The 27,918-nt window shown below is 42.1% G+C and overlaps 1 protein-coding gene across 1 annotated transcript in view; it reads right to left on the minus strand.

Moving 5' to 3' along the window:
* LOC138287793 (guanylyl cyclase inhibitory protein-like) overlaps window positions 1–27,918 on the minus strand; it is a 203,257-nt gene that overhangs the window by 58,018 nt on the left and 117,321 nt on the right. The window contains exon 3 of the mRNA XM_069228625.1: window positions 2,397–2,546. Coding sequence (XP_069084726.1) covers window positions 2,397–2,546 — 150 coding nt within the window. The remainder of the gene's footprint in view (window positions 1–2,396; window positions 2,547–27,918) is intronic.

A 27,918-nucleotide genomic window follows, 5' to 3' on the forward strand; every position in this document is an offset into this window, starting at 1 on the left:
CTATTATTTGCATAGTTTTGCTACAGAAAACAAATCTGAGTTTTCTGCTGATTTGTCTTGGTGCTCATGCCAAACTACCAAAAGTGAACCAATCATACCTTCAGGGAAAATTTAAAATTGACTTTCACTAAAATGTTCACCTGCTAGGCAGGAAGGGGGCTCAGACACAGACCACTAAAGACTGTGATCTTGCTTTGCACGTAGCTTTATAGAAGTGCTTTGTTAAACGAAGCTAATTTCCTATGCAGAGACTGTGCCTTAGAATCACTAATATAAGTAACTCTCTTTGCTAATTTGTTTCTCAACTCTTGCTTTGTTGAAAGGTCCTACATTACAATTTAACTAGTTGTATTCAGTATTTGACAGACCTCATTTCATCAAAGGTTCATAAAAACAAAAAAAGACATTATCATCTAAATCAAACAACTCTCCATACCCTAGAATGCTGATTAATTAAAGTTAATTATCTGGTAAAAAAAATCATCTGGGCCCTGCAAACGTGGCATTCTCTCCTTATCTACTGAGGGTGTGTTTTTTAATACAATGTATGTGAATTATGAAGCTCTTCTTGACTAGATGCCAATAGTTTTGGAACATATCGGTAACCATTTGTAATCATTGTAGTTGTATGTCTTCTATTGTATATAAAACTAAGAAACCGATTTTTAGGACACAACATAAAAAACCTCATGAGCATTTGGATTGTGTGGGATTGGTAATTAAGACCAGTAGATCACAAACCATAACCCATATTGTATTATTGGACCTTGGTAAATGTCTAATCTGAGGCAAAGCCCTACACACAATTGGTGCAGCCCAGCAACATAAGGCAGTGCCTATGAATACACATGTAAGACATATTTGAGTGTGGGTCGTTTATTACAAACTAGCAGTTGAAGAGGGTAAGTTTTACATTTGTCCTTTAAGACCCTTCGTACGAAACAATTTCAGGCAACTCTGGAGCTGCACACCTCGAGGGATGTTATTTGTAAATCTGAGCAGCGTTTAATGATCCATTGGCTCAAACTCACAACATAATCTCACAGATCTATGTTCTGTGGAGACCATCTGTGTCTTTCCTTATTCATGTAGATGGATTTGAGGCCTATGTAAGCACTTTCTTGTCGCACCTCAAGCTGTTTTTCAAAGTGAAGTTCATATCCTAAAGTGGATAACACAGAAGCAGAAATATGGGTAGCTTGTGAAGCAAACAGACAGTTGTAAAACTGGCAGAAATGGTATATCCCTTTGTTTACATTCTTCTTAAAGTTACTACACTCTAATGCCTTCTGGCTTTGTTATTTTCCAACTCATGTAGCATGTTACCAGTAGCAGGTACCTTTAATGGTCACTTGTCTAGGAGATATTTCAGCTTTTTTACGTTGTTTGATTATAGCTGACGCAACTGGTATATGTACGTATATAGCGTTTACACCCTCGGGCGAGGTATTGAAATATTGGAAGCCAGTCTAATTCCTTCACATTGGGACACATGGCCAATATTCATTTGGCGGTGATTAGATGTGCAGCTGCACGGTAAACAGTTTTGATGGTGAACAATGTGAAATCGTTTTTATACCTGCTGAAAGTACTACTAAAGTCTTTGCGTTTTTGCACATTAACACATCTTTTAATAGTGCTGCCATCTTGTATTCCGATGTTGTAATCTGTACTTTTGCCCTGGCTGTTTGAGTAAGTGTAGGCTTGATTTGAGGCTGGCCTTAACAAGCGAGAACTATAGAATTAGGTGGTTAGCTTTCTACCATAACACACAGTTTCAAGTCCTCAAAGTCTTCTCACTTAATTTTTCGGAAAAGATCAAGGTACCTCCTTGTTAGATGCTATCTAGAGTTTCATATTGCATGGCATGTCTCATCCTCCATTTGCTGCATGACAGAAAATGTAGAAAAGAAATATGAAATTGAGATGAGTTTAGAGTTGTATGCACCAACAGCTCAGATGGCGAAGTATAGTCCGTTTTGCGAATTTGCACTTAAAATATTTTTGCTGCTTGCTGACTTAATACACTAATACACTAATAGTGAATAATAATATATTTTTCTTAATAAGTGTAATAAAAATGGAGTGCAATTAGGTGGCATACGCTCTTCCATGGCTTCTGAGGTAAGTAAAAATGCTTTTAAATGTGTATTGTGTGCATGCTTGCGGGAGAGAGAGTGTTTATGTGAGAGAGGGTATGTAAGCGTGAACTTGTGAGTATGTATAGGTATGTCTGTGGGTGACAGTGGAGGTGAAACTTCCTGTGATGCCATTTCTGCTATCCCTGGCATTTCGGTGAACTGACGTCCATGGGCCTTTCACTGTTATTTCCTAACACATACTTTCATACAATGAACAGTTTCCAAGATAAGCTTTTTTCAGAGCCCGATACACACCTGCATGATTTCCAGCATTTCTGACCTTGTGATTGTACCATCACGGTCCTTGTCATACAGCTTGAAAGACCACCGCAGTTTCTCCTCTGGTGAGCCCTGCACCAACATGCTGATGGCAGTAACATACTCCCGGAAATCCACAATTCCGTCCTAAATAAAAAGAGCATATGACTGAAATAGGAACATACATTTTAACAGTTATGGAGAAGTGAGGGAACGTTTATACAGACTCAAATAGATGCACAAACAGTAGTGCTCCAATGAAATGGAAGGCATGCTCCATATTACAAACAATATTACAAACAGCTAACGTGGTTCTCCCTGCATGTGCACAGCACAGATGTGTAGGTGTGTCACTGTGTAGTGGGTTCGCATTCCAATGAATCAGTGTGTGGTGCTGCCCTTCATGACACTTCTTGGGGATCCCAAACGTTCTCTTAAGAAGAGTGTGTTATAATGGATGTGTGTGGATATGTTGTTCAGCCTCGTGGCAACATGCATGATGTCACAGTTGCATGCATGAAATGTTGTCATGGGGTTGAAGACGGTTGAGGGATAGGAAGGAGATGCAGTGGATGGAGGTGGTTCTTACTTCATGCTGGCAAACTGTTAAAAAAAATACTTTTTTCTACATGTGGAACGACGACTCGTCATTACAAATTTGGCGACAAGCTGCCCTCCAGCCAAGCGTGGAGTAAACCCGGACGTAGAGCGAGTAGCGGTGAAGTGGTGAAGCCAGACCACATAGTTACTGAGGAACTGCGTCAGCATCAGAGGATCTGATGACTGTGGTGTGCGAAATCGTCGGAGGCAGTCCAGGAGCATCGGTGAACTCACAGAGCTTTTTGGTGGGGCAGAGACATCTTTCATGTCATGTGATACGGGCCTTAAAGGAGTTGTTCACCTGTCACGTGACGCGGCCCATCATCATCGAATCGTTGGCCGCCATCTTAAGTGAGGTTGGTTTGGTTCATGTCATATGACATGGCCCATAGGAGCCTCAGCCGCCATTTTGAATGTAACACACACCTAAAGGAGGTGTAGTTAAATATCACATATCGTGTGTCAACGTTTAAATCAAGGACCACATTTTAGTTCCTGTGCTACCTGATCCTAAAGGTTATATGCACACACACGCACCTAAAGGTGGTGTAGTTACATATAAGGAATTGTGTTTCAATGCAATAAAGGAGAGGTCAAGATATTTAAACAGATGTGTGTCACCTGATCCCAACAGTGATATGCACACCTACTAGTAAATAAAATGGGAAATTGAAGGGAGCTCATAAAACAAGCAAGCAAGCAGTTAGGAGCAGGGAGGTGGAGTTTAGCGTATGGACTAAGTTCTGCAGGTCTTGCTTATCCACCATTTATAAGTAAAGTGTGACTTTGAATTCAAGTTTTTTTTTTGGGTAACATGGAAGGTGTGAGTTGCAGTGCGCAAGGCATAAGTTCGCCTCCCATGATTTTAGAACAGGCTGGAACACGAAAAGTCGAGTGGGAAGAATGGATTTTGAACTTTGAGAATTATTTGGAGGCCATAGATGGACAACAGTTCAGGCCCTCAAGCAAGAGGGCATTGTTGATAAATGCATCAGGGAAGAAAGGGCAACACATTTTTAGGTATTTACCAGTGGCAAGCGGTACAGACGGTGAGGGAATGGAGAATCCGTATTTGGAAGCTAAAAAGAGGTTGGAAACGTATTTTGGCAAACAAGTCAATATTTTCATGCCGAAACATAAGTTCTATACACAGCCACAGAAAGAAAAGGAGCCATTTGATCAGTTTGTGACGCGTTTGAGAAAACTGGTGTTAAAATGTAATTTTGGGTATATGACCAACCAGATGATTAGAGATTAGTTGATTGTTCAATGCAAGAACAAATGGATACAAGAAAGGCTGTGGGCAGCTAGAAATCGGACCTTACAGGAGGCTATTGGTATAGCTAAAGTTGTTGAGGAGGCAGATCTATCTATGAAGGAGATGCAGAAATTGGAACAGAGACAGTTGTCTCAAAAGGAAGAAGTCAACATGGTTTTTAAGAAAGATTCACATGCTAAGTCCACGGAAGAGGGGAGTAACAAAGAGAAGTACAGTAGCAACAAAGGCAAAGAGAGGAATAATATCAAGTCAAATTTCAAAGGTTGTTACAGATGTGGGAGTTTATCCCATGTGACTGATTTTAAAGGGTGTTTTGCTCATGACAAAGACTGTAGAAAGTGTGGTAGGAGGTGGCATTTAGCAAGAGTGTGTAAAGACTTGTCATGTAATAAAGTTTTGTATGTTGAGGATGTGGAGTCTGTGCCAGACAGGGTCCTCTGCGTTGAGGGTAGAGACTGTTCCGAAATTGTGAGACCAAAGGCTATTTTTAAAATCAATGGGAAAGAAATCGAGTTGATGGTAGATCTTGGCTCACTGTATTCTATTGTACCAACCAGGGAATACAACAAGGTACAGCCTGAAGTAAAGTTGCAAGTCAGTGATGTGAAACTGAAGGGTTATGGGTGAGCAGACATCAACATAGTGGGTTTCATATATGCATCATTTGAATTCAGAGGGAAGACCTCAGAAGGTAAAGTGTACGTGTCTAATGCATTAATATGATTCACAGGTTATATTGGACCCCAGATCTGTTGAACAAGTTTTGGTGGTACTGGAGGATGAGGGTGTGGAAAGCATATTACAAAAATTTGGGGGAGTATTTGAAAACCGTGTTGGTATGTTGAAGGGTTATGTGCATGAGATTAAAATGAAGAGTGGGAAGATACCTGTGAGGCATAGTGTGTAGAGCGTGCCAATAGCTGTAAGGAGTGAAGTGAGAGAGATGCTAAGGGACATGCAAGTGGAGGGTATAATTGAGCTAGTGGAGGCATCTGGGTGGTTATCACCATTGTTAATAATGAAGAAGAGTGATGGGCATATAAGATTTTGTGTAGACCTTAGGTCTTTGAACCAGGCTATGAAATTGGCAGTTTTCCATTACCTAATATTTCAGAGATGGTGTTGCAGTTGAAGGGGGCAAAGTACTTTTTCAGATTAGATCTCAAGTCCACGTACCACCAGATTAAGTTGCATGAAAGTTCAAAGAATCTAACTGCCTTTATTACCACAGAAGGTGTGTTTCAATTTACAAGGCTACCGTTTGGGTTGGCATCAGCTTCAAGTGTTTTCCAATGGCTGATGAATGTCTTGTTGGATGGAGTTCCATGTGTATGGTTTTTCCAGGATGATGTATTGATTTATGGAGCTACAAAGGAAGAGAACAATAGTACTTTGGTGAGAGTGCTGGAAGTTTTTGGAGAGGCAGGTTTAACTTTGAGTAAAGGGAAATCTAAATTTTTGGTGGAGGAAATAAAGTATTTAGGGTATGCCATTTCAGGGCAAGGAGTTAGTCCCAAAGAACATTTGGTTAAATCGATAAGGGAAGCTTCCACACCTGTGGGGAAAGATCAACTAAGGTCCTTTATGGGGTTGGAAGAATATTATTCAAAGTTCGTGAATGATTTTGCTGAAAAGACTGACCCATTTAGGGAGTTATTGAGAAAGGGCAGAGAATTTAGGTGGAGAAATGAACAAGAGCAAGCCTTTAGGGGCATTAAGGAGGATATTGTGAATGCAAATATTCTGACGCCTTTTGAACCAAAATGCAGTACAGTAGTTACAGTGGATGCAAGTGCACATGTGCTAGGAGCAGTATTATCTCAGTACAAAAATGGGGTAGAGAAGCCGGTGCATTTACATCGAGGTCCTTAAGACATTACCGCCTGATGGAGTGAAAACAAGATTAGTGATGTTGGCACATGAAGGCCATTTAGGGCAGACGCTCACTAATAAAAGATTGAAGGAGAAGTTTTGGTGGCCTGGTATGGATCAACGAGTGAACAAGTAGGTTGAAGAGTGTTACATGTGTAAGGAGAGTAAGAAGAGTTTGAAAGTAACTAATAAGGGTATGGGGTGTATCAGTGAAGAAGGAGGCCCATGGAAGAAGCTGTGTTTGGACATACTTAGGCCTATGGATTATGTGAACGAGAATGATTGTTTCACTGTGGTGATGATTGATGTAAACTGGGGGGTCACAGTGGAATTTGTGCAGCATTTGACTAGGGAAAGCGTAATCAGAATGCTCAAAAAACGTGTTTAGAAGTGACGGGAACCCAGGTCTCCTGGTGACGGACAATGGAACACAACTCACATTGGTGGAGATGAGAAATTTCTTAGAAGGAAATGGCATCAAACGTGTGTATGTCATTCTATAACCCCCAGGGGAATGAAATGGTGGAACGAGTGAATCGCATGGTGAAAAGGGCAATACAAATGGAGGTGCAGAACTGTAAGGGGGTGAGGGAAATGGTGGAAGAAATGGTGTGGGCGTACAACACTACAGAAAATGGTGCGACAGGGGAAATTCCTTTTGAGAGGATGAGGGGTAGAAAACCCAAGACAAAAATATCACCACAGTGGATGGAGGAGCAAGGTAAAACATGAAAAGTAAGGAGTGAAAGTGGCAGGATAACCAAGGGAGATTGGATGAAAATTAAATTGGGTAGAAGAGGAAGTGGTTCTAATAAATTTTCAGACCCCATGGAGGTAAGCAATGTTCATGATTGGCATGTAGTGTTGAAGAATGGGCAAAAATGGAACAAGAGAACAGTGGCTATGTATTGCAAACATGGAAGCGTCAGGATGCAGGGTCAATGCAAGTGGGAGAAAGAGGAGGAGGTTAGGTGTTCGGGTTTCATGATGATGGACGACAAAGATGTGCCGGGGCATATGGGTAATACAAGGGAGGCAAATGAAGGGTTGGTGGTGGTAACAGGAAGGGACGAGGTTATTGGTAAGAGGACTAGAGATCACAGGACATGTAGGTTGCCTGTTAAGTTTCAAGATTATGTAATGAAGTGAAGCATGTACTTTCTCTATACAGCAAAGATGTGTAGGTGTGTCATGGTGTGTCACGGAGTACTGGGTTCGCATGCCAATGAGTCAGTGTGTGGTGTTGTCCTTCATGACACTCTGGGGGATCCCAAACTTTCTCTTAAGAAGACTGCACCACCTGACCTATCGTCTGTCGTATTCAACTTTTTTACTCTCTTCTTTTTCCTTCCTGCTGGTTTCCTTCCTTCTTGTGATACTCGTTCTTGTTTACTGTTGCCTGATGTGAGACTGGCAATATTGTACTTAAGCCCATGCCATAAAAACACTCTCTACCAGACCCTTTTTTCAGACTATATGACAGATGATGCCATACGCTGCCGGCCATTGAGGTTGTAGGCGCACAGCTGTGTAATGTGTTTCTTGCATCCTAAAACCAATAAACAGATTTGATCCATAATAATAAAGTGAAATCTTTGGAATGTCCCTCAGCCATTGCAGTGGGGTATGAGGAGAGTAGTCCTTATGTCCTTCCATGATTGCTTGCAAAACCTGCACTATTGATCAGCATACTTAATGTCGGCTACCTGATTGATGAGAAGCAGACATTCAGCTCATACCTAAGCTGGACCTTTGGTTCTATGCACGATTCTGTAATGGCACTATTTAAGATCTAAGGTATAGCCCCTTATGACCCATTCTGTAATACAAAGGTGTGACCACTGCAGGACAAAGAACACTGAATACCCTTTGTGCATGTAGGGTAAGCTTGGCAATGCACTCGCCTTTGTCACAGTGTAGTGTAAAAAATCAGTGATCAAAAACATTTGTAAGAAGAAGCCCACTAACAAGAGCTTAATGCCAAACCGTGTATTATATTCCCTTTTACACTGTATGAAATTTTAACACCAATGTGTGGTCTCCAGTGCTCCATCGGTAAAATGCACTGACACAAAAATTTCACTTGTGAAGTGAAGGTCACTGGCATTGTGAGTGGCCTGTGAAAATGAGCTTCCTCTGCCTCCTTGTATTTTCATCTATAAAGCAATTGTACCAGGAGACAGGCATGGTTTGTGAGTGTGCACAAAATGAATCTAATATAGTTGGAAATTTGCCCTTTCTGCAGGATATTCCCAGATTTTTGCCTTATGTAGCTGAACCCATTTTCTTTAGTATTAGGACTGTATGTGCACTTTACTCCTGCTAACCAGTGGTAAAGTCCTTACCCTCTCCCTTCCAAGCATGGTATACACATAATTGGTGAATGCAATTTACTCACATGTTCTTAGAATATGGTACTACATGCACATAGGGCCTGTAAATTAAATATTACTAGTGGGCTGCAGCACTATAAGTCACCCCTAAGGCACACCCTAAATGCCCATGAGGTAGGATGCATAGTACTGAAATAGTCAGCCATATACATTTAATGTTTTAAATGTCCTGGCAGTGAAACATATCCAAAGTCATTCTTCTCTGTTACAAAGCTAGCTCTCCTAAAGAAAAGCACTGAGTTACATCATAGCTCCTTATAAAGCATAACTTCAGTTTGGGGCTAGCTAGAAACTGTATTCAAGGACTCATTGGAATAGGATTTTAAAATCCAACCTAATTGTCAAGTTTGATTTTAAATTAGTATTTTGAACATTGCACTTTTAGAAAGCTGGCATTTTCCTGCTTAACCCAAATGTACCATTCTGCGAGGGTTCACCTGATTGTTAATGACTCTCCAGTGGTGTGATGTGTATTCCTCCCAGACAGTAGACAAAGGACCTGGGTGCAGAGAGGTAAGGGTCTTTGTGACAGGATGGCAAAGGGGGAGCTGTTCATTCCCCTGATTGTACTTCAAAATGGTAGCCCTGGAGCTGTACCCAGCACATACTGATTTCAGAAGAAGCCCACTCTGTAAGAGGCAGATGCTGCTCATGCTTGAGTTTGCCCGCCCTTTGTTTCACTATTCAGGCTAGAGCAAACCCCAAGGCAAAGGGACAAACTGACCAGAACTAGTTTTTGCATTAGAGAAAGAGGTATCCACCATCCACAGACTTTTACTGGGTGTAAAGGTAGCACCCTAGAAACTGAAATCAGAATACTTCTAGGCCTCTGAAGACTCAGATGAGGGACTGCCTTGTTGTCTCAAGCCTCAAGAAGAATGGACCTGCATGTCTTGACCCCAGCACCCTAGAAGTGACTTCAAGGTTCAGTTGGCTGATCATCTGAGTGAACGACAGGAATACATCAATTTTAAGCGGCCTTTCCTTCTTTCCAGATGACCAGACCTAAATGGATCTGACCTAGACCCCTCTGACTTCCTAGGTGGAATTAAGTTGTGACCCCCAAGAGCTGTCCTTAAGGTCCTAGACCCTTAGCTGGAGTTAGAGTGCACTTCTCCCTACCTAACTGAAGGTTTCAGTGGATGACACATTGATCCCCAAAGCTCCTAATGAAAGGCTTCACCAAATCTGATGCAGAGCGATGCAGAGCCCAACACAACCATGCAGCTTCTGATTGAAAGCCTCACTGGATCCAACACAGAGTGATGCAGAGCAGTGCATAGCCCCACAAAGCCATACTATGTAGCTTCTTAGTAAAGTCTTTATTGGATCCGGCATTAAATGACAGAGTCGTGTGGAGCTGCACACTTACTGAGTGAAAGCCTCTTCGGATCCAGTGCAGAGCAACAGGCCACCTATACGCTTGCAGTTGGCCTTCTGCCATGCAGTGAACACAGAGCCAGCTTGCACCAGGGGTAAATCCAGGTTCCTATTATAGATGTCTACGGGGTCAGAGGGTTGGTGAGCCCTTGCCGATAATAGACCCTGTCCCATACTCCCACTGTGGCGTGCCCTATTGGGGAGATATACACTCCCACAGGCCAATGTGGTTTTGGTAGCCATGGCACCTTCAAGATCAGGATGCCTGCCACCGCCTGGTCAGTAAAGCACTAGTATGTTTCGATGTCCACATTGATCCGGAAGGTTTATTTGCTGACTTTTGTGGTTAATCCTGAGAAGGATTGTCATTATTATTTGAGGTGTGTTCTCACCCTCACTTCTAATGCTCCAATTTCTTAGATATATTTAATGAGACAGTTTCTCTCAGGGACCCAGATGGGTGCAAGTGATCTTTCAGCCAAATGGAAGGAAGGGGGCAAAAATATCTACTTGTCTGCTAACCATGCAGAGTCATCCCTATTTTTGCTCACCGAAAGAGGGGAATTTTGCCATGAGGGTGGTTAAAATTTAATGAACGAGAAAACTGACCTTGGTCTGGTAGCCAGTCTCTGACAGGAATATGGGAATATTGTCTGGGAGTCCTGGGCAGTCCAAAATATCTGGATTGGCTGCTAATTTTCTACACACAGAGACCAATTATTATTGACAGAAGAGTGGTCAAACAAGTTAGTCTTGGGTGATGTAACGTGTGACTGGACAGTGTGATTTCCAATCTAAGGTTTATGTGATTTGTGCATGTGCTCACTGAGAGAGTGAGGGACAGAACAGCGCTGGAGCCAGGTGTGGGCAATATTACTGTGAATAGTGGCTTGTTCATTATACGTATAGCAGAAGAAGACTTTAGCTCCCAATGCTAGCATAATGCATGTAGAACAATTAGAACACTGTACAATTATCTGGAAAAAAGGTTGTTAAAGAGCTGTTCTGTGGTTGTATTTCCTTAAAAATGTCTTTCCTTAAAATTGGCTTTCCATGCTTTAGTTTCCTCAAATGTGGTTTCTCAGTTTTCATTCTTCCATAAATTCACATGCATCAGGCCACACAGGTCTCCAGAGTTCTGCCTTACTTTGATACAGATTAGCTCATCACCCACATATATTTATAACATCAAGATTTTTTGACCATTTAGTGTGTAAGTCAGAGGACTCTTGCAGACATTTAAGAGACCGAGCGCGGTATTTAACCCAGAGCAAGGAATGTGGTGATGAGCTTATTAATGGTTAAAGGTAAGGCAGAGAGTTTTGGGCTCTAGTACAGAAGCAAGCTCACAAAAGGGTGTTGGAGACTGTTTTTTGTGAAGCCTCCCTAGTCACTTGGGCCTCTTGGTGTGCAGTTCTTAACATCTGCAGTTAAGCGACAGAGTCTAGGAAGTATGCTGACCCAAAACAATACTCCTGGGATGAGACAGAGACTTTTTGCTCCACTCTTCTAGCTTGCTACGGACCTCTCAGACAGATTATCATGCTTCAATCAATCTTGCACAGCTTCTTACTTAGCCCAGTTACCCGAGATGACACCATCCAGTTTTTGAGTTACCACCATGTGAACTTCCTCTCTCTAGTGCTTACAACTTCAGTACCCTGAAAGAGTCTATTGCAACATTGTTTTGTCTAGTGGGCTGCATCCAGCTAACTTCCAAGCTCACAGTATCTCCAAAACTCAGAACTTCTGCAGTCAACTGTTCTAGTAACTTCAGATTGGCTCTATAATTTATCTATGGCATACTGGCCTGCCGTGGACTCTCTCAGGCATTATTTCCTTAGTCCTGATGACAACACTATAATTATATTGGGTTGAAATACCATTGACTTTGAACTCGTGTACTGTGACCTTAACTCAGGCCAGTCTCATCATCCACTGAATTTTTCACATGAAAATAACTGTTAGAGAAAGTCATGAGGTTTCTCTTTTTTGAATCATAACTCTTACTTGAATTTTTAACTACATGTGTGAGCCACGTGCTTAAAAGAAACAACCACACTTTTGACTTGGGGCCTAATTTCACTAAGGTAAACTTACACTTTATGATTATTTGTTAATCACAAGGGGATTTATGAGTAGCATATTTACGAGTGTGCAGCCTCAGCACATTAAAAGAGTGGACAGTCCTATCTAATTACGCGAGGAGACTGTACTCGTAAAGATTCTACTTGTAAATCCCTTTCTGAATAGCAAACAATCATAAACTTTCACAAAAGTGTAGGTTTACTTTTGTGAGTCAGGCCCTTAACATCTTGGCATCGTGTTTTTATTTTGCATAGATTACATTCTTTTCATCATTTTCAGAATATTTTTCAAAATATTTATCCGCTTTCATCGTTTATTCATATTTTTATTTTCTAAAAGTAATCCTTTGCAGAATTTCCAAGAACCACTGTTTGCTTCTTGTATGTACCTTTGTGCCCTTTATATTCTCTAACTATGCAGCAAGGTTTCCTCAATTACCCTCTTACTAGAATGACTAACTCTATTATGAGGAAATTGGTTTATTACATGATGCAGTTATCAGACCTCACTCTCTGATAAACTCACTGCCTGTGCTAGATCCAGTCAGATTTGCTTGATAAACCTTAACTCAACCCTGGGTAACTGTGGCTCTGAGAAGTCAGGCTTAATCAAATGAACATTTTAGCATCTAGAAGTACCAAAACAGAAAGAAACAGGACATATTAAAAACCTGACACAAATTTAAAAATAGCTTGTATTATATGATTAATGGACAGCTCAACGGCAAACTCCACTTGAAGGTTCCAGAGGTTTGAGTTATTAGAGGAACAATAAATCACTGCCTTTTTGTTAAACACATGAAATCATTGTAAAAGACCAAACTTGCAGTCAAACGTTTCAGACTCTGGATAACGTTTATAAAGTTGTTAACTACTACTCTGGCCCCACTTTGGGTGACCAACTCTGGCCAAAGAGGTGAGAGAGCAGCTACCTCTTAGTCAAAGCAGTCTCCAGTCCAGTGGCAGGCCCTACTGAAATGGGCCTGATGCAAGGGACAAAGGATGTTGAAGATGCTGAAGGATGCTCAGGATACTGACCTGGTGACAGGGGACTTTCTGGGGCTACTCCTCAGTCCAAGAACACAGTGGGGTGACTTTGGTCACAGGAGTCAATGTCTCTTGAAGTCCAGTTGAAGTCCAGGCAAAAACAGTTGCCACTGGTCTGTTGGTCCCTGGTTTCAGCAAACAAAGAGTTCCCTTTAACAGGTGATAAGTTCTGCCTTGGGCGACCAAACTCCACTCAATGACTCTCTAAGGTCCAGCAGATTTGAATGCAACTTTTGAGGATGAGGACTAAGTCTCCCAGGCTGCATGTTGGTGGTCAGAAGAGGTCATGTATTGTTGGCTATCAGCTTGCCAAACGAGGCTTCTTCAGCTTTTGTGGCCCTGTAGCTGTAACAGGTCTGCCTACTGACTCTTGAAGTCACTCATTCTGTCTGAGGCTCTGGGTTGACTTTTCCTTGAGCAAGGCACCACATGAATAGTCCTCTCTTTGCTAGCCCAAGAAACAGCAGGTGCAGTCCAATCTTGGTGCAGCCTCTCTTTTGCTGAGTCCTGGGAAAAGCATGTCAGCTCTTCTTTGGCCCACTCTTCATTACAGATGTGATCTGAGGTCTGGGTGCAGCTTTTATGCCCAGTTTATGGTGACTACTAGCCAATTGGCTACCAGGCACCCTCTCACCTAGAGATGACTTCCTGTAAAAGATGGCATTTACCTAGCCCATAAGGCATCATTCTGCCCACTTCCAAGATGGCTGAACCAGCCACATGGGTGTGGAGCTCCCTAGCCCACACCAGAGGTATCGGTACCTGGGATAGCCGTGGAAAACATGGTTTAACAACCATTTCTCTCTCTCTCTTCTTGATGCCATCCTGCCTGCAAGAACTAAAGAGCAACCATTTGCGTGAGCGCCCACCATTTTCCCTTCAAAGGAAGCTTCCCCTTTGAAGTTCACCTTTTGGGGTCACACCCTGTTGGGCCTCCCTGCCTTGGAGACTTCTTCCAACAACAGTCCATTTGTGTTCCTTCCTGAAAGAAGTTCATACCTCACCCCAGGAGGGCAGAAGGCTGCCTTATGGCCAGCAACTATAAGCCGCCACTGGAAAACTTTGGGCAACAAAGTGGCTACTTAATAAAGTTGCCAATTGGGCAAACGTTACATTAAGTTTGACTTGACCATCAAGTCATGTTTATTGTAATAATTCTTTTGATACCTTGAAGTATTAAATTCAGTAGTCCAATTCAGATGTTGTCAGAGTGTAACTCAGTACTCACCATCAATGAGGCTACTAGACTCTCCACTGCAAAAATGATAACGTATGATTTTTGCTGCTGTGACATATAAGGGTAGGAACTACATGTTCAGTTTAATGTACCCTGCCTTTAGGGCTCAGTAGGTTTGCTTTAGGGATGACATAAATATTTTTCAAAGTTTAGGATTTGCCATTACTTTAACTGGTAAAATCAAGTCAACAGTTGAAATTCTGCAATAGCAGCTGGGAGTCACACTTTGCTTCGTCACCCTCATGGTGGCACAATTAAGTGCTGCAGTTCACAAGAGACACTTTATTTTACAGGCCCTGGGTGCCCCTGGTACTATATACTAGGCACCTATAAGAAATTTAACTTATGGCTTTTGGGGATGAACCAATCCGACATATATCTGTTAAGGGTCAGAGCAATGGCAATGAGGTCTGCTTAGCAGGCCTCCGTGCACCATCAGAGTAAAAAAAACAGCAGCATCAGTTTAAAATGTGAGGGTGATCATGCAAAAAGAGGGATTTCCTTACATTCAGCATTTATAATGATTCGCTGCACACTCTCATATGCTGATTCATATGTTGGTACCACGAGGCTGTCTGTTGTACTATGTGGTTTCAGTATTAGTAGGACAAATCATAAATGGAGTAATACAGATTCTGATATAGGTAACAGAAGTGGGAAGTGATGCATTTTTTGGCACGTTTCATTGATTTATTTTCTCTCCCCCATGTCCTCACCCTCTCGGTCATTGATCCTCGCCCACGTTATTCCATCTATGTCAAACACATCCTTCCAAAAACCATATTCAGAACTACAGTGCAAGTCCTGGTCTTCTGGCAGCTAGATGAAGACAAGGCCCTGCTCAGTTTCCTACATGGCATTACCCTGGCATCACTCCAGAGCATATTACGTGCTGTGCCACATCTTTCCCAATACTTTAAGGCGTTAAGCAATGTCATGCCAATGCCACACAAAATAAACAGATGGTCCTACCAGGTTTGAATCATCTTCAAGTAAGCTATATTATCTACAAGGTCATCTTGGTTGAGACCCTACCTTACCTGCCCATGGATTTGACCCCCTCATGTGTCAGGCCCATATTTTTTTGGGCGTGTCACATAGTGCAAACTCAGCCTGAAGGTATTGAAGTGCTTTATATGAACACCAGTTACGTTACACAAGGACACATTCATTTTTGGTAGATGCATTGAGATTAAGTGATTTGCCCAGAATCACAGGATGCTGAGCCAACGCTGAGACTCAAACGTGGTTCCCCACCTCCAAAATCGGCAGCTGTAGCGGTTAAGCCTCATAGTCTCACATATCAAGTTGCCAAACCAATAAAAGAGCGGAGATGAAAATGTACAAGAATGAATGCTAACAGAAGAATGTCTTGTCTGGTATGCTCTCAGGATTTGAAACAATGTCCTTAGCATTGACAATTTAGGTGTCACAAGGGATCGCAGTTACGACCCCTGACTTCCCCTTTGCAATGCCTGGTGCCAATCTTGTGACCTCTAACTCCGAGATTGCAAGACAAACTGGAAACAGTACGTATTTGCCCCTTTTGAGGAGTCTTATCTATTTTCTGTTGTCTCCGACTGTTGGGCCTACTTTGGGCCTACACAAGCCTCCTAGTTATTGCAGATGTACAGGGGACTGGCAAAGGGCGGGAAGTTTTCATACACCGGCCAGTCACAAAGAATGTGGCAGAGCAACGCAAAGAGAAATCAAAGGCAACCTGCCGCAGCCCGCCCCAGGCTAGGCAATGCCTCCAGATGGCCTGTAGTAACTATGAAAGCAGGTCTTTCGACAGCCAAAGGAGACCTAAAAGTTGCGCAGACGTGAGGGCAGTGAGACACTGGAGACTCATTTTCAAGAAGATGAGCTTTCTGCTATTTAGGAGGTAGAAATATCCCCGAGTTATAAAATAAATAAATGAACCACGCAGAAGTGAAAAACGAAAAGGGAAGAATTTGAAGAGTGCCATAGAAAGGCAGGAGATAATGCTTTTCAAATAACAGACCTCTGCCCTGCCCCAGTGTTTAACATTTCTCCCTCGGGTTTTAATGTTTATGTCAGATGATTGCAAATAGTTTGATTGTTGTTTTACAAATTTCTGTTCCCCACAATTTACAGTAACTTCTGCTAAAAAAATTAGTTTATAGAGGCCCCTGCTCTCTTTTTCCCTTGCCGAATTTTATGTATAGTTATTTTTAAATGTTAGCCACTTTAGAACAATGAAACCATTTCATTGTGCAAAACCCATTTATAAAGCTGTAATTAAATTCTAGGCTGAGACCCCACTCCCCCAGCGCCTTGAGACCCTTACGGGTGAGTACAAATACTGATTAATTGATTCAGTTTTGCCAATGATACTAGCCTAACATGGTTTTAAATACACTATCTGTGGAGATAGCTAGATCACTAGACTATTCTTTCATACTTTTACCATTACTTGGGGCCAGGACCCACAAACCCTATAGTCCTGGCTACGGCCCTAATGAAAGTCATTTATTTCTGTGTGTGTATGACTGAAAGTGTGTGCGTGTGTTTAATGTGTGCGACAGTGAGTGTAGGTAACATGTTGGCTTGTATTTGTAAGGAATGTGTTAGCGCAGTATTTGTGCAGTCTACGTTTGACAAGCCTATATGTTTCACATATATGGCTGTACAAGGGTGTGTGAGTCAGAAACAGACCAGGATTTTTTTGTCATTCTGATACACAGCCTGTTACTCCTGTTAGAAATACGAAAACTACAACTGACAGAATGAAACGAAAAAAGCAACTTGAAATGAATGAGCGATTCACACATGGAATGAGAAAACTTGAAGGCTGAGAGAGAAAGAGTGTATCGGCATGTGAGTCTAGAACGTGCCTTTGACTTTTCTATGGGTGAGTGGGTCTGCATGAAAGTAATGTCTCATAATGACGGTGTAGGTAGTTTGCATGTGTCATTGATGTGGGCGTATGAGATCTGGGTTTTTATGTGCCTTTTTGTGTTAGGAAGGTATGTATTGGTATTCTGAGTGTGTAACAAATATGTTCTTGTTTTGAACGTGTATCCTGCTGTGTGTTTAGACCAGTTTGTCTAGCTGCCCGTTTAAGATGTACATCTTTGGTTATGTGTGTTGGGCCAGGCCTGTGTTAGGAATCTGCTTTGGTGTGCTACAAGTGTTGTATCAAGCATGTGTCCATGGTTGCCTGGTTATGTGCGTTAATAATAGTCGCTGTAGCTATGTTAGGAACACTTGTTTAGGTTATGTAAAGAGTTGTGAGAGGTGGCAAGGTCAGTGGAGTCCAGATACAAAGAGGTAAGGGTACTGGGCTGGGTATAAAAGTGTAAGAGTCATCAGTTCAAACAGACGAGGAAAGAATCATGGCAACTAGGTGTGTGCCCACAAATGAAAGGGCACTACGCTGCATGCATGTAGATAAGATATGGCTGGTTGAACATTAATAATTGAGGTGCTTATGTTTGACATAGACTAGGTCATTATCAAATATTGTAGCTTCTTAACTTAAGTGAAAGCACCTCCAGTAACGCCGTCGTGGTGAAAGTTCATGTGACATCATCTCCTGTGATGTCACAGTGACAAAGGTTATATGAAGTCACGTCCTGTGGTGTAATCTGGGAGTTGAAGGCATATGATGTGACTTCTGGTACCATTAGCATTTTGGTGAATCGATGTCCATGGTCCCTAGTGATATCAGGACTGCTTTCACACCTGCGCTCTTATTTGCGCTATATAGAACTGCTAAAAACTAATAAAAGCACCAACGCCTCACACAATGGAGTAACACTTGTTATCCGCTTCTCTGCAATGATCTTAACTCATACCCTCGTCTCTAGCCATGTTCAGCACTCCACCGCTCCCAAGATAGATTTGCCCAATATGAACACCTTTAAGTACAAACATGCATCTATCCTCATGGGCTTGTCCACTCCTCCTGCTAACCATCCTTGGACGGTAACAAATTCATCCGTCTACACTTTCTCACACTTTAATAAACTCATTTTATGCTTCTTCATAGTGCTAACAATGACAGTTGCCATTTTTACTCTGCTTAATCAATTGTACTCAGTTTACCGACCTCAGAATACTGAAAGGTGAGTATTTCTTGAGATATTTTTAAACTTTGATTTGCAATACGAAATGCTTAACTCACTGTGTAATCTTACTTGCTCAGACACACTCATCCATCTTTACACCGTCATTCCTTCATCCATTCATCCATCTTCAGCCGAAATTCAACAATCAATATGTCGCAACACTTCAACCACCTTTACTCCGTTCTTCCAACTATGGTCAAATTAGCATTCATTCATCCACCCATACATTTTCATTCTCATATATTCATCTAGCTTTCCTCACTCTTATTCTGCTACTCATCCATTTTCATACTCTCACTAAGCAATGTCTAAAGCATAATGATCACTCAGTTATCCATTCACCTTCATGCTCCAATTGACGCATCCCACCATCTATTAATCTGCATAATCTCATTAATGTTTTCATTTTCACACACTCATTAATTCTCGCATAATTTAATGCACAAATTAATTCCATCAATTTCTCCCACACTGATTCGTTAATCTACCACCTACATCCGCAACATTCTTGCTCCAGGTTTTATCCTTCTTGTATTAATCTTTGCACATTTTACTTCATGTATTCACACATCTACTGTTACACATAACTCATTCAGCTTTACACTGCTATTAATTTACCAGCTCTTCTACATATCACATGATCTAAATTCACTCTCCCCCCCCCTCAAATACTCATTCATTCATGCATCCACTTCATACTTTCTTTTGTTCAACCTCACAACAGCCTCATTCATTCATCCGCCCATCTACCTTACATCCTCATTCTTCCACCTCTCGACTCATATTCACTCCTTCATTCATCCATCTTTATTTTCCTTTTTTAACCTCAAATCATTTGACCTTCATATATCCATCCCCCATCTTTTCATCCTCACATTGTCATTTATTCAACATGCCTGATTTACAATTTTATTGATCCAAATATCTTTCTATCCATCCATTCACCATACACCCATCTTCACACCCACCCATCCTCACACTCCCATTTAGCCAGCAGGTATCTGCTTGTCCTCAAATTTATATCCCCATGTTTCCTCACAATTTAATTAATAAACTCATTGATTTTCACTCTCATTAATTCACCTACAAATCCTCACTCCCATTTTACTTATCAGACCATTAGCATTTACTTATTCATTCATCTAAATATCTGTACACTCACTTATTCAGCCCCACCCCCACTGATTCTTCTGTCTTTACAATCTCCTCCATCCATCGTCATATAGTTCTGCCACTAGTAGTCAATTTGTACCCTTGATCTATTGCATACTTTCATTTGAACAGTAACATTTGTAGTGTAAAAGCGCCCTCTAGCCAGAATGAAATGGTATGTTTTATGAGGCTGACTCACCTCAATCCTTCTCCTAAATCCACTGAGGGAGAGGGAAAGGGGAGGTAAAGCAACCAGAAGTCCTCGCAAACCATAAACCCACTATCACAATATCTATGGTAGCTAGTGTACAACGTGAATGCAGTGTTTCCTAAGGAAGGTAAACAGGTCTAAGTCCACTCAGGCATTCCAGGACGTCTCTCTAGGCACTATTTCCAGGGTAGATCCTTCTTATGAAAGAGGAAGCCTCACATTCATTATTGTGTCATGCTTCATCATTGGTGACCTCTACGCAACCTGGCAGGACAGATCCATGAGGGCGGATTCGACCTACTGGCGGACCCTGGCAGAAGGAAGTTCTTATGAAAATAACTACTGGACAACAGAGGGATCCAGATTAACAAAAAATACACCGAGGAGCCCCAGTATATCACATTTAGTAGTGGGTTCCTCAGGCATGTCTAAAAACAGATTTGAGGTGGTGTATTTGAGAGTAATGACTCGGTCCGTCTCATTTAGTCAACATGTTCCTGCCTGGTAGCCTATCCGGGTCTGGGGCATTCATCAGGGCTGTGGATCCCTAACCTACTCTGGCATGCTAAAATGCCGGTTGATACTGTCTTATTAGGAAGTGCTACCCAGGTGAGTCCTACCTGAGGATAGATTTTGGTAAAATGACCTGTGGGTACAGAGTGTAGATTAGAAAAACTCACACAAAGTACTTCAGGCTTCCCTATGTGAGTTTCATTATTAAGGAAACTGTGCCGTGGTCACTCAAGTGTGAAAGCACTGCAGGTCACTGCAAGTCAACACGTGATATGCAAAATGAATACATGGAAGGCCATATTCTACAGACTATTAATGTATCAAGTGAGCATCTAGGATGAATCCTATCAAGAAATGCAGCTATTATCGCCTAAGATTAAAATCAGGATGTTTGAATAATTTTAATATTTCAAAAATTTGACTTAAGAGCTAATGTTAAAAACTATCCATTGCCCTATAGTTTTAGAGGTAAACCAGCTGCATTGTTTGATAGGATTCCTCCTAGATGCGTGTTAGAAATTGAGTCTATAGTTGGCAGAGCTATACACCCTTGTCCAAGCAGGGACCACAATCCTAGTCAGGGTAAGTCACACACAATCCAAATTATCCTTTGACCACCCTCTGGTAGCTTGGCACTGAGCAGTCAGGCTTAACTTAGAAGTCAATGTGCAATAAGTCATGTAATAACACAGTGAAAACACCACAAAAGTACACCACACAGGTTTAGACAAATATAAGATATTTATCTGAGTGAATTAAGGTCAAAACATACGAGCTGAAATATCACTTTTGTAATGATAAGAAGAGTCTTAAGTCTTTAAAAAGCAACAAGTGGCTCTTGCAGGAACAAAGTACCTGGTATGCGTCCAAATTACACGCACGGATACCGCAAAGTACAGTATGCGAGAAAAATGAAGGGTGTGAGTCGGCTTTCTGGGCGCACACAGACGATGCGTTGATTATTTTCCACTCGGCAAGGACTTTGCATCAAATTCCAGCATGCAGGCTTGAATCCTCTTTGCGTTGCGGGGTCTTTTGACACCCAGGGATAATGATAGGAAATCCTGGGTGTACAGGATGAAGTCACAGGTGCTGCGTCGATCCGGTGGGCGATAAGTCGGAGTTTCTGTCGTATGGCAGGCGCTACATCGATCCCTCCCGCTGGAAGTCAGGCTGCATCATTCCGGCTCAGCGATGCATCAATCCAGAGGGCTGTGCGTTGAAGTTCCAGTCTCAACGCTGGTGCTGCGTCAATCCCCAGTCGGGGAGCCGGGCTGCATCGTTCCGGTTTGGCAATGCGGTGATTCTTTCACCACTAGGCAGGCTTTGCGTCGATTTCGGCTGGCTGTGCGTCAATTTTCACCACACAAGGAGTTCCTTTGCAAAGGTGAAGTCTTTTGGGCCCTGAGACTTCAAGAAACAGGAGACAAGCTCAATCCAAGCCCTTGGAGAGCACTTCTCAGCAGAGCCAGAGGTCAGCAAGGCAGTAGGGCAACAGCAAGGCAGCAGTCCTTCACAGCAAAGCAGTCCAGGTGAGTCCTTTGGGCAGCCAGGCAGCTCCTCTTGGCAGGTTGCAGAATCTGATTCAGAGTGCCTGTGTCAGGAAGTATCTAAGTTGGTAGGGTCAGGGACCCGGTTTATATACCCAAAAGTGTCTTTGAAGTGGGGGAGACTTCAAAGAGTGGTTTTGAAGTACGCAAGGTCCTCTTTCAGTACAACCCTGTCTGCCAGGGTCCCAGTAGGGGCTCTGGCAGTCCATTGCGTGAGGGCAGTCCATTGTCCTTTGAAATGTAAGTGTCAGACCCTTAACCCTTCCAGCCCAGGAAGATCAATTCAGTATGCAGATATGTGCAGGTATGACTGAGCATCCTGTGTTTGTGGTTGTCTGGGTGAAATGCACAAGGGAGCTTTCGCCTAGCTCAGCCCAGACGTGGATTGGAGACAGGCTGTAAGGCACAGAAGGAATTTAAGTGCAGAGAAATGCTCACTTTCTAAAAGTGGCATTTCTAAAATAGTAATATAAAATCCAACCTCACCTGTCAGCAGGATTTTGTATTACCATTCTGACCATATTAAATTTGACCTGTTTACTCCTTTCTGATCAGAACCTACCATTGAAACAGTATATGAGGGTAGCCCTAATGTTAGCCTATGAAAGGAGCAGGCCTCATAGCAGTGGAAAACAAATTTAGGAGTTTTCCACTATTAGGACATGTAAAACACAAAGGTGTATGGCCTGCCTTTTACCTACAAAGCACCCTGCCCTAGGGGTTATCCTGGACCTACCTTAGGGGTGACCTATATGTAGAAAAGGGGAGTTTTAGGCTTGGCAAGTACTTTTAAATGCCAAGTCGAAGTGGCAGAGAAACTGAACACACAGGCCTTGCAATGGCAGGCCTGAGTCATGGTTAAGGGGCTACTTATATGGGTTGCACAACCAGTGCTGCAGCCCACTAGTAGCATTCAATCTAAGGGCCCTGGGCACATATAGTGCACTTTACTAGGGACTTACAAGTAGATCAAATATTCCAATTGGATGTGAACCAATGTCACCATGTTTTAGGGGAGACAGCATATGCACTTAACACTGATTAGCAGTGGTAAAGGGTGCAGAGTCCTAAAATCAACATAAACACTGTCAAAAAAGTGGAGGCAAGCAGCAAAAAGTTGGGGGTGACCACTCTAAGGCTGTCAGGTCTAACAATGCGCACTTGATATACATCCTCAATTTTATTTTTCTCTCTCTCTCCCCATCTCTCTCCCAACTCCCCTAACTCACCAATCAGTAACAAAGCATATTTCGTTATCAACACTGTCTTGGAGAGTGGGATCCTTACATGCTCGCACCGACGATGCAATTAATTACCCTTTCAGATCATATATATGGTCTGTTCATGGAGAAATCAACATGACCGTTTGGACTGCTGTACTGTCAATGACGTGTTGCTTGAATTTACTTTTTGTTTATTCATCCCGCTTAAAAAAGCCCAAATAACACCTGTCCAGTAGGTCTCGCATGAGCCACTTGAACTGTAGGACTGCCTCTAATATTTTGCTAATCCCGTTTAGAGAGATAATTTTCTTTCCACACAGTTTCATCATGATTTAGGCTAACATTTGTAAGTAATCTTGTCCAGTGCATTCCCGAAAATAATGTCTTTCAAAATGTAATACGATGTGTACATTTGTGGTACTGTGCCTTTGTTGGATGGACAATGATAGTGGCCGGTCGACCGGACACAATCAGTGTTGGAAACTGTCCGAACCACCTGCTCAAAAAGAAACTCTTCTGGACAACAGCATTGCTTTCTCCGATGTCAGCATTCACATACATGGTAACAAAGTCAGAAAGGATACACCTTTTAAGTTAAATTTGTAATGCCAAATCTCAGTGCTAGGTTTGCACTGCATAAATAGCACACACGCACATACATACATACATGCATGCATGCATACATTCACTGGGGAATGTTCGACCTGAGGGTCATGCCGAAACACTAAAGCAAATTTTGCTCCTGGTGTAGTAGTCCACATCACTTTCAAGTCAACTGGGCGATACAAGCCTCTGTTCTTTTCTGGCAACTATTTGTGACCCCCAACACAATGAAGGGTTGAAGAGCTGCTGCTGCCAAGCCATATGTTGAGCCTTGGACATGCAGTGGACAACAAACTTCCAGACAAGCTGGCTCAGGCAATGTGAACGTCGATCTGTGAATCTGATGCCCCCATCTCTGGGGCGAAATGATACAACTACAATTGCTATGCCCGAGGAGCTCAAGCATCTCCATGCAGGCCCCTTTCTGAAGTGCAGCACAGTCATGGGGAGTCAACCCATTCGACAACGCCGACAGCAACTACAACTACACTTTCTACCTGCACCCTTTCCTGATCTCGCCTCCTGTTTCACGGAGGTTGCGCGTTAAAACTGTATCCATTTCTAGGTCACAATATTTTTTGGGTATTCCCAAACTTATTAAACACTCACGGTCTTCAGTACTTTTTTCCTGCAGTCATCTGCCTTTCCTTCGTGAGGTGAATTTCCGTGGAATAATAGAAATCATGGCATCGCATTTTATTAAAGGAGTGTACATTTAAACAACTTAAAACATTTTCATATACTTTTGTGGTTGCCAACTATTCAAGACGTCATCATTAGTAACGAATCTGAAACTTTGCCGTGCGTACTTGCACCACGTGTTCAGTACACCTATAATGCGCCATTATGTGAATGTGTAGTGGTGGCCCCTCAAGTACCTCAAAATTGCATTGCATCTAATTAGCAAGCATGACGAATCTTAATTCTCTCTGAGATTATATAGATAATCAATGTTCTATGAAATAACACAAGTGACGTTTAGCACTACTTCTAGCTTTTAATGTAGACTCACTTTTTTACTGTAAGCCAGTGAGTAAACCAAAATGCCCCTCATCACAGTTGACCTATCTAATTGACTTAAATAACACTGTGACATTACCCAAGAGGGCAGCCCAATCTGATGTCAGCTGGCATTTTAGGAAAGGCAAGTTAAACGCCTGCAGAGAACAGCCTTTGTTTGCCTGACATTTTAGCATCCGGCTTCATTTCCCCTTAGCAAGATTCTACACTGGCAAAGCAAATTATACATTCCTCTAGGATGTATTGATACGTTTGTTTGGAAAGGGTAATTTTGCGTGCAAATCCAATGTGTCATTATGCATGATCTTTGAGCGATAGTGTGACTACACAGAAAAGTGCATCGGTGGAAAATGCGAGTCAATACTTTCATTGCAAATCTGGATAGAGTTATACAGATGCATTAGTTTAGTTCACTGTCTACTTAACGCTATTGGGATTAAATGCTGGCTTGCCAAGCATCGGCAAACACACAGACCAACAAACATGGGAGTCTATGCCGGCTGACTGACAGCCCTACACGCTGTGCAGCAACAGGGAATATTGGATGTGCCTCGGTGGAGAAGGACGCAGCAGATGTTACGCCTGAGGGCGGAGGTGGCCTGTGGAGGTGCACAGAGAGCAATGTGTGGCAGGGGACTTTCTGAAGAAGGAGAAGGATGAAATTTGTCTTTAGATGCCAAAGTTAAAATACCCTTTTTTGCACAGGCACCCATGTACACAGAGGCACCATTTTCAAACATGCAAAACTCAGATACAGGCACAAATGCACAACCTCATATCTGCAAAAGGCACCGTGTCAGGTGTAATGATGTCTTTGTTTATGTTATTGCCAGATCAGATACAATGATCCATCGGCACAGACATTAAACAAACAATTATTAGTATTAAATGTACAACATTAAAACCACAATTTAAAAGCACATATAAAAACAAACATGTCAGTTGACCACTTCCTTTCTTATATCTAGTGCTATACAACCCACAGATTATTCCTCAACCTCATTTCACCATCTTTTTACGTAACAACAAGCAGAATACAGGCATTTTGAAACTGCAAATACAACTACAGAAGTAATAATTGACTTGTATACTTGCAGAGCAATCTGATACTGCTGCCTACCACATATCATTTTGTCACTATCCTGGTGCAGGACGCAATTAAAAATGTGCCCCTCATTCTCCTGGTACGGCTTACAAGCTGGGCACAGCTTATTATCTTGACCCAAAACTGTCCATTTACTTGCAAGGAGACAGTCGGTAAAGTCTGCAGCCTGAACTTTATGTAAAGTGATTTAGCTGTAGCTTGTTGTTTCTGATTCAAGCATTCTTCGAAGTTGTAGTCCCATTTGGTCAACAAAAAGTGTCTGTCACTCACATCAGAGTACATGCTGATAGCTGTTTGCCATTAAAGCAGATTCAAAATCTTTCCTTAATGACACAGGTACTCCAGCCGAGAGAGAACCCGCATCTGACCAATATTTTAACAGCCCAAGGTCTATTGATGAAATCATATCAGAGAGTACCGGGGTTTTGGCTACACATTTAGGAATGCATTGTTCTGTTGGGCAGAAGTGCCCGAAGGTATATCACATGATATGGGACACTTGGGATCTGTGAATGGATGGAGAGAAGACATAAATGTCCTCTTTTAGAAGGAGAACATTTGACTTGTTTTGGGCTTAGTGCTCTAAATTCTTCTCTGCATTTTCAGTGTGCAGCAATCTGAATGGCAAAAAAACCTAAAGTTTAAAGTACCAGTTTCGCTTATTTTTATTTCCCTGGTTCTTCTGAAATGCTTTCATAGCTTGTGTTTATATTTCAATGTAGACATGAAGTGACACACACACAATACATCATTTAATGGGATGCTGGAAGCTGCACAACTCACTGAACCAAGTTACTATTAGAATTTCGCATTTAGTTCCTGAACAGTGTTTCTTTCTAACGTATCCAAGTGAAAACATCAGGTGCATGGTAAATGAGCTAATGTTCAATTTTGATACATTACATTTCAGTCAATAATAACGCTTAAAAAACCCTCAACCATCTATGGTTTGTAGTGATCCACCATAGAATGTAATGAGCCTTTAAACATTGTATCTGTTACTCAGTTAATCATATTTGTATTTGCTACTTTATTCACACATCTCATGCTTGTGCTTGAATCAATTTTATTACCCTTTAATTTTTATTTTGGAGTTTTCAAATTAGTTCTTTAAAATTAATCCACATAACTTTATTACACGGGATATGTGCAATGCATTTTTAAGGTAGCCTACTTCATCAGGAAGGCATCCCTTGGTGCACAATTGCATCCCTTCCCAGCTCTCATGCAAAAATTCATAATTCATAATTCATTACATAATATTAAAGCTTTACTGGGATCAAACAAGTACTACTGTATTGTGTTTCTAATAAATTTCTCTAAAGAGTGAGTGTTAGAAATGGGGTCTTTGGTTGGCAGTCAGGTTACCTCCTGTCCAAGCAAGGACCCTCACTCTAGTCAGGGTAAGGAGAATCAGCCTCAGTTAACCTCCACTCACCCCCTTGGTAGCTAGGCACTAGCAGGCAGGCTTAACTTCAGAATCTAGGTGTAAAGTATTTGTACCATCACACACAGTAAGTCAGTGAAAACACTACAAAATGACACAATACAGGTTTAGAAAAATAGGTAATATTTATCGAAACAAAAAAAGACCAAAACGACAAAAATGCACCATACACAAGTCAAGTTATGAATTAAAAAACAGAAAAAGTCTTGAATCCTTATAAAACAGTGCTAACACTGTTAGCGTGAACGAGTACCTGGGTTACGTCAAAATAACACAACACGGGCGAGTGTGCATCGGAAAAGGCAAGCGATGCGTCGATTTCTCACTCGCCAGCGAGACCGTGTGTCGTTCCTCCTCCTGTCGGGTCAGAGTGCGTTGTTTTTCCTCTCTGCAGGAGAGCGATGCATCGTTCCGGGTAGGCACCTCGGGTCCGGGCAGGCTTTGCGTTGGTTTTCCATGCCCAGCGAGGTTTGCCTCGAAAATCCGGTTGCACGGTATCACAAAACCACACTATGTGGGGTTGCGATGTTAACAGCCTCCGTCAGCGGGTGTTGCGCGTCATTTCTCCAGCCACGTTGCATCAATCTTTCAACCGCGATGCAGGTGGAGTGTAGATTTTAGCCGCAAAGCCAGTGGTGCCTCGTTTCTCAGCCATGTCTCGGAAGGTGCCTCGAAAATTTCCCAGCACGGAGGTCTGTGAGTGGAT

This window comes from Pleurodeles waltl, chromosome 4_1 (assembly GCF_031143425.1).
Source record: "Pleurodeles waltl isolate 20211129_DDA chromosome 4_1, aPleWal1.hap1.20221129, whole genome shotgun sequence".
Classification (NCBI taxonomy): domain Eukaryota; kingdom Metazoa; phylum Chordata; class Amphibia; order Caudata; family Salamandridae; genus Pleurodeles; species Pleurodeles waltl.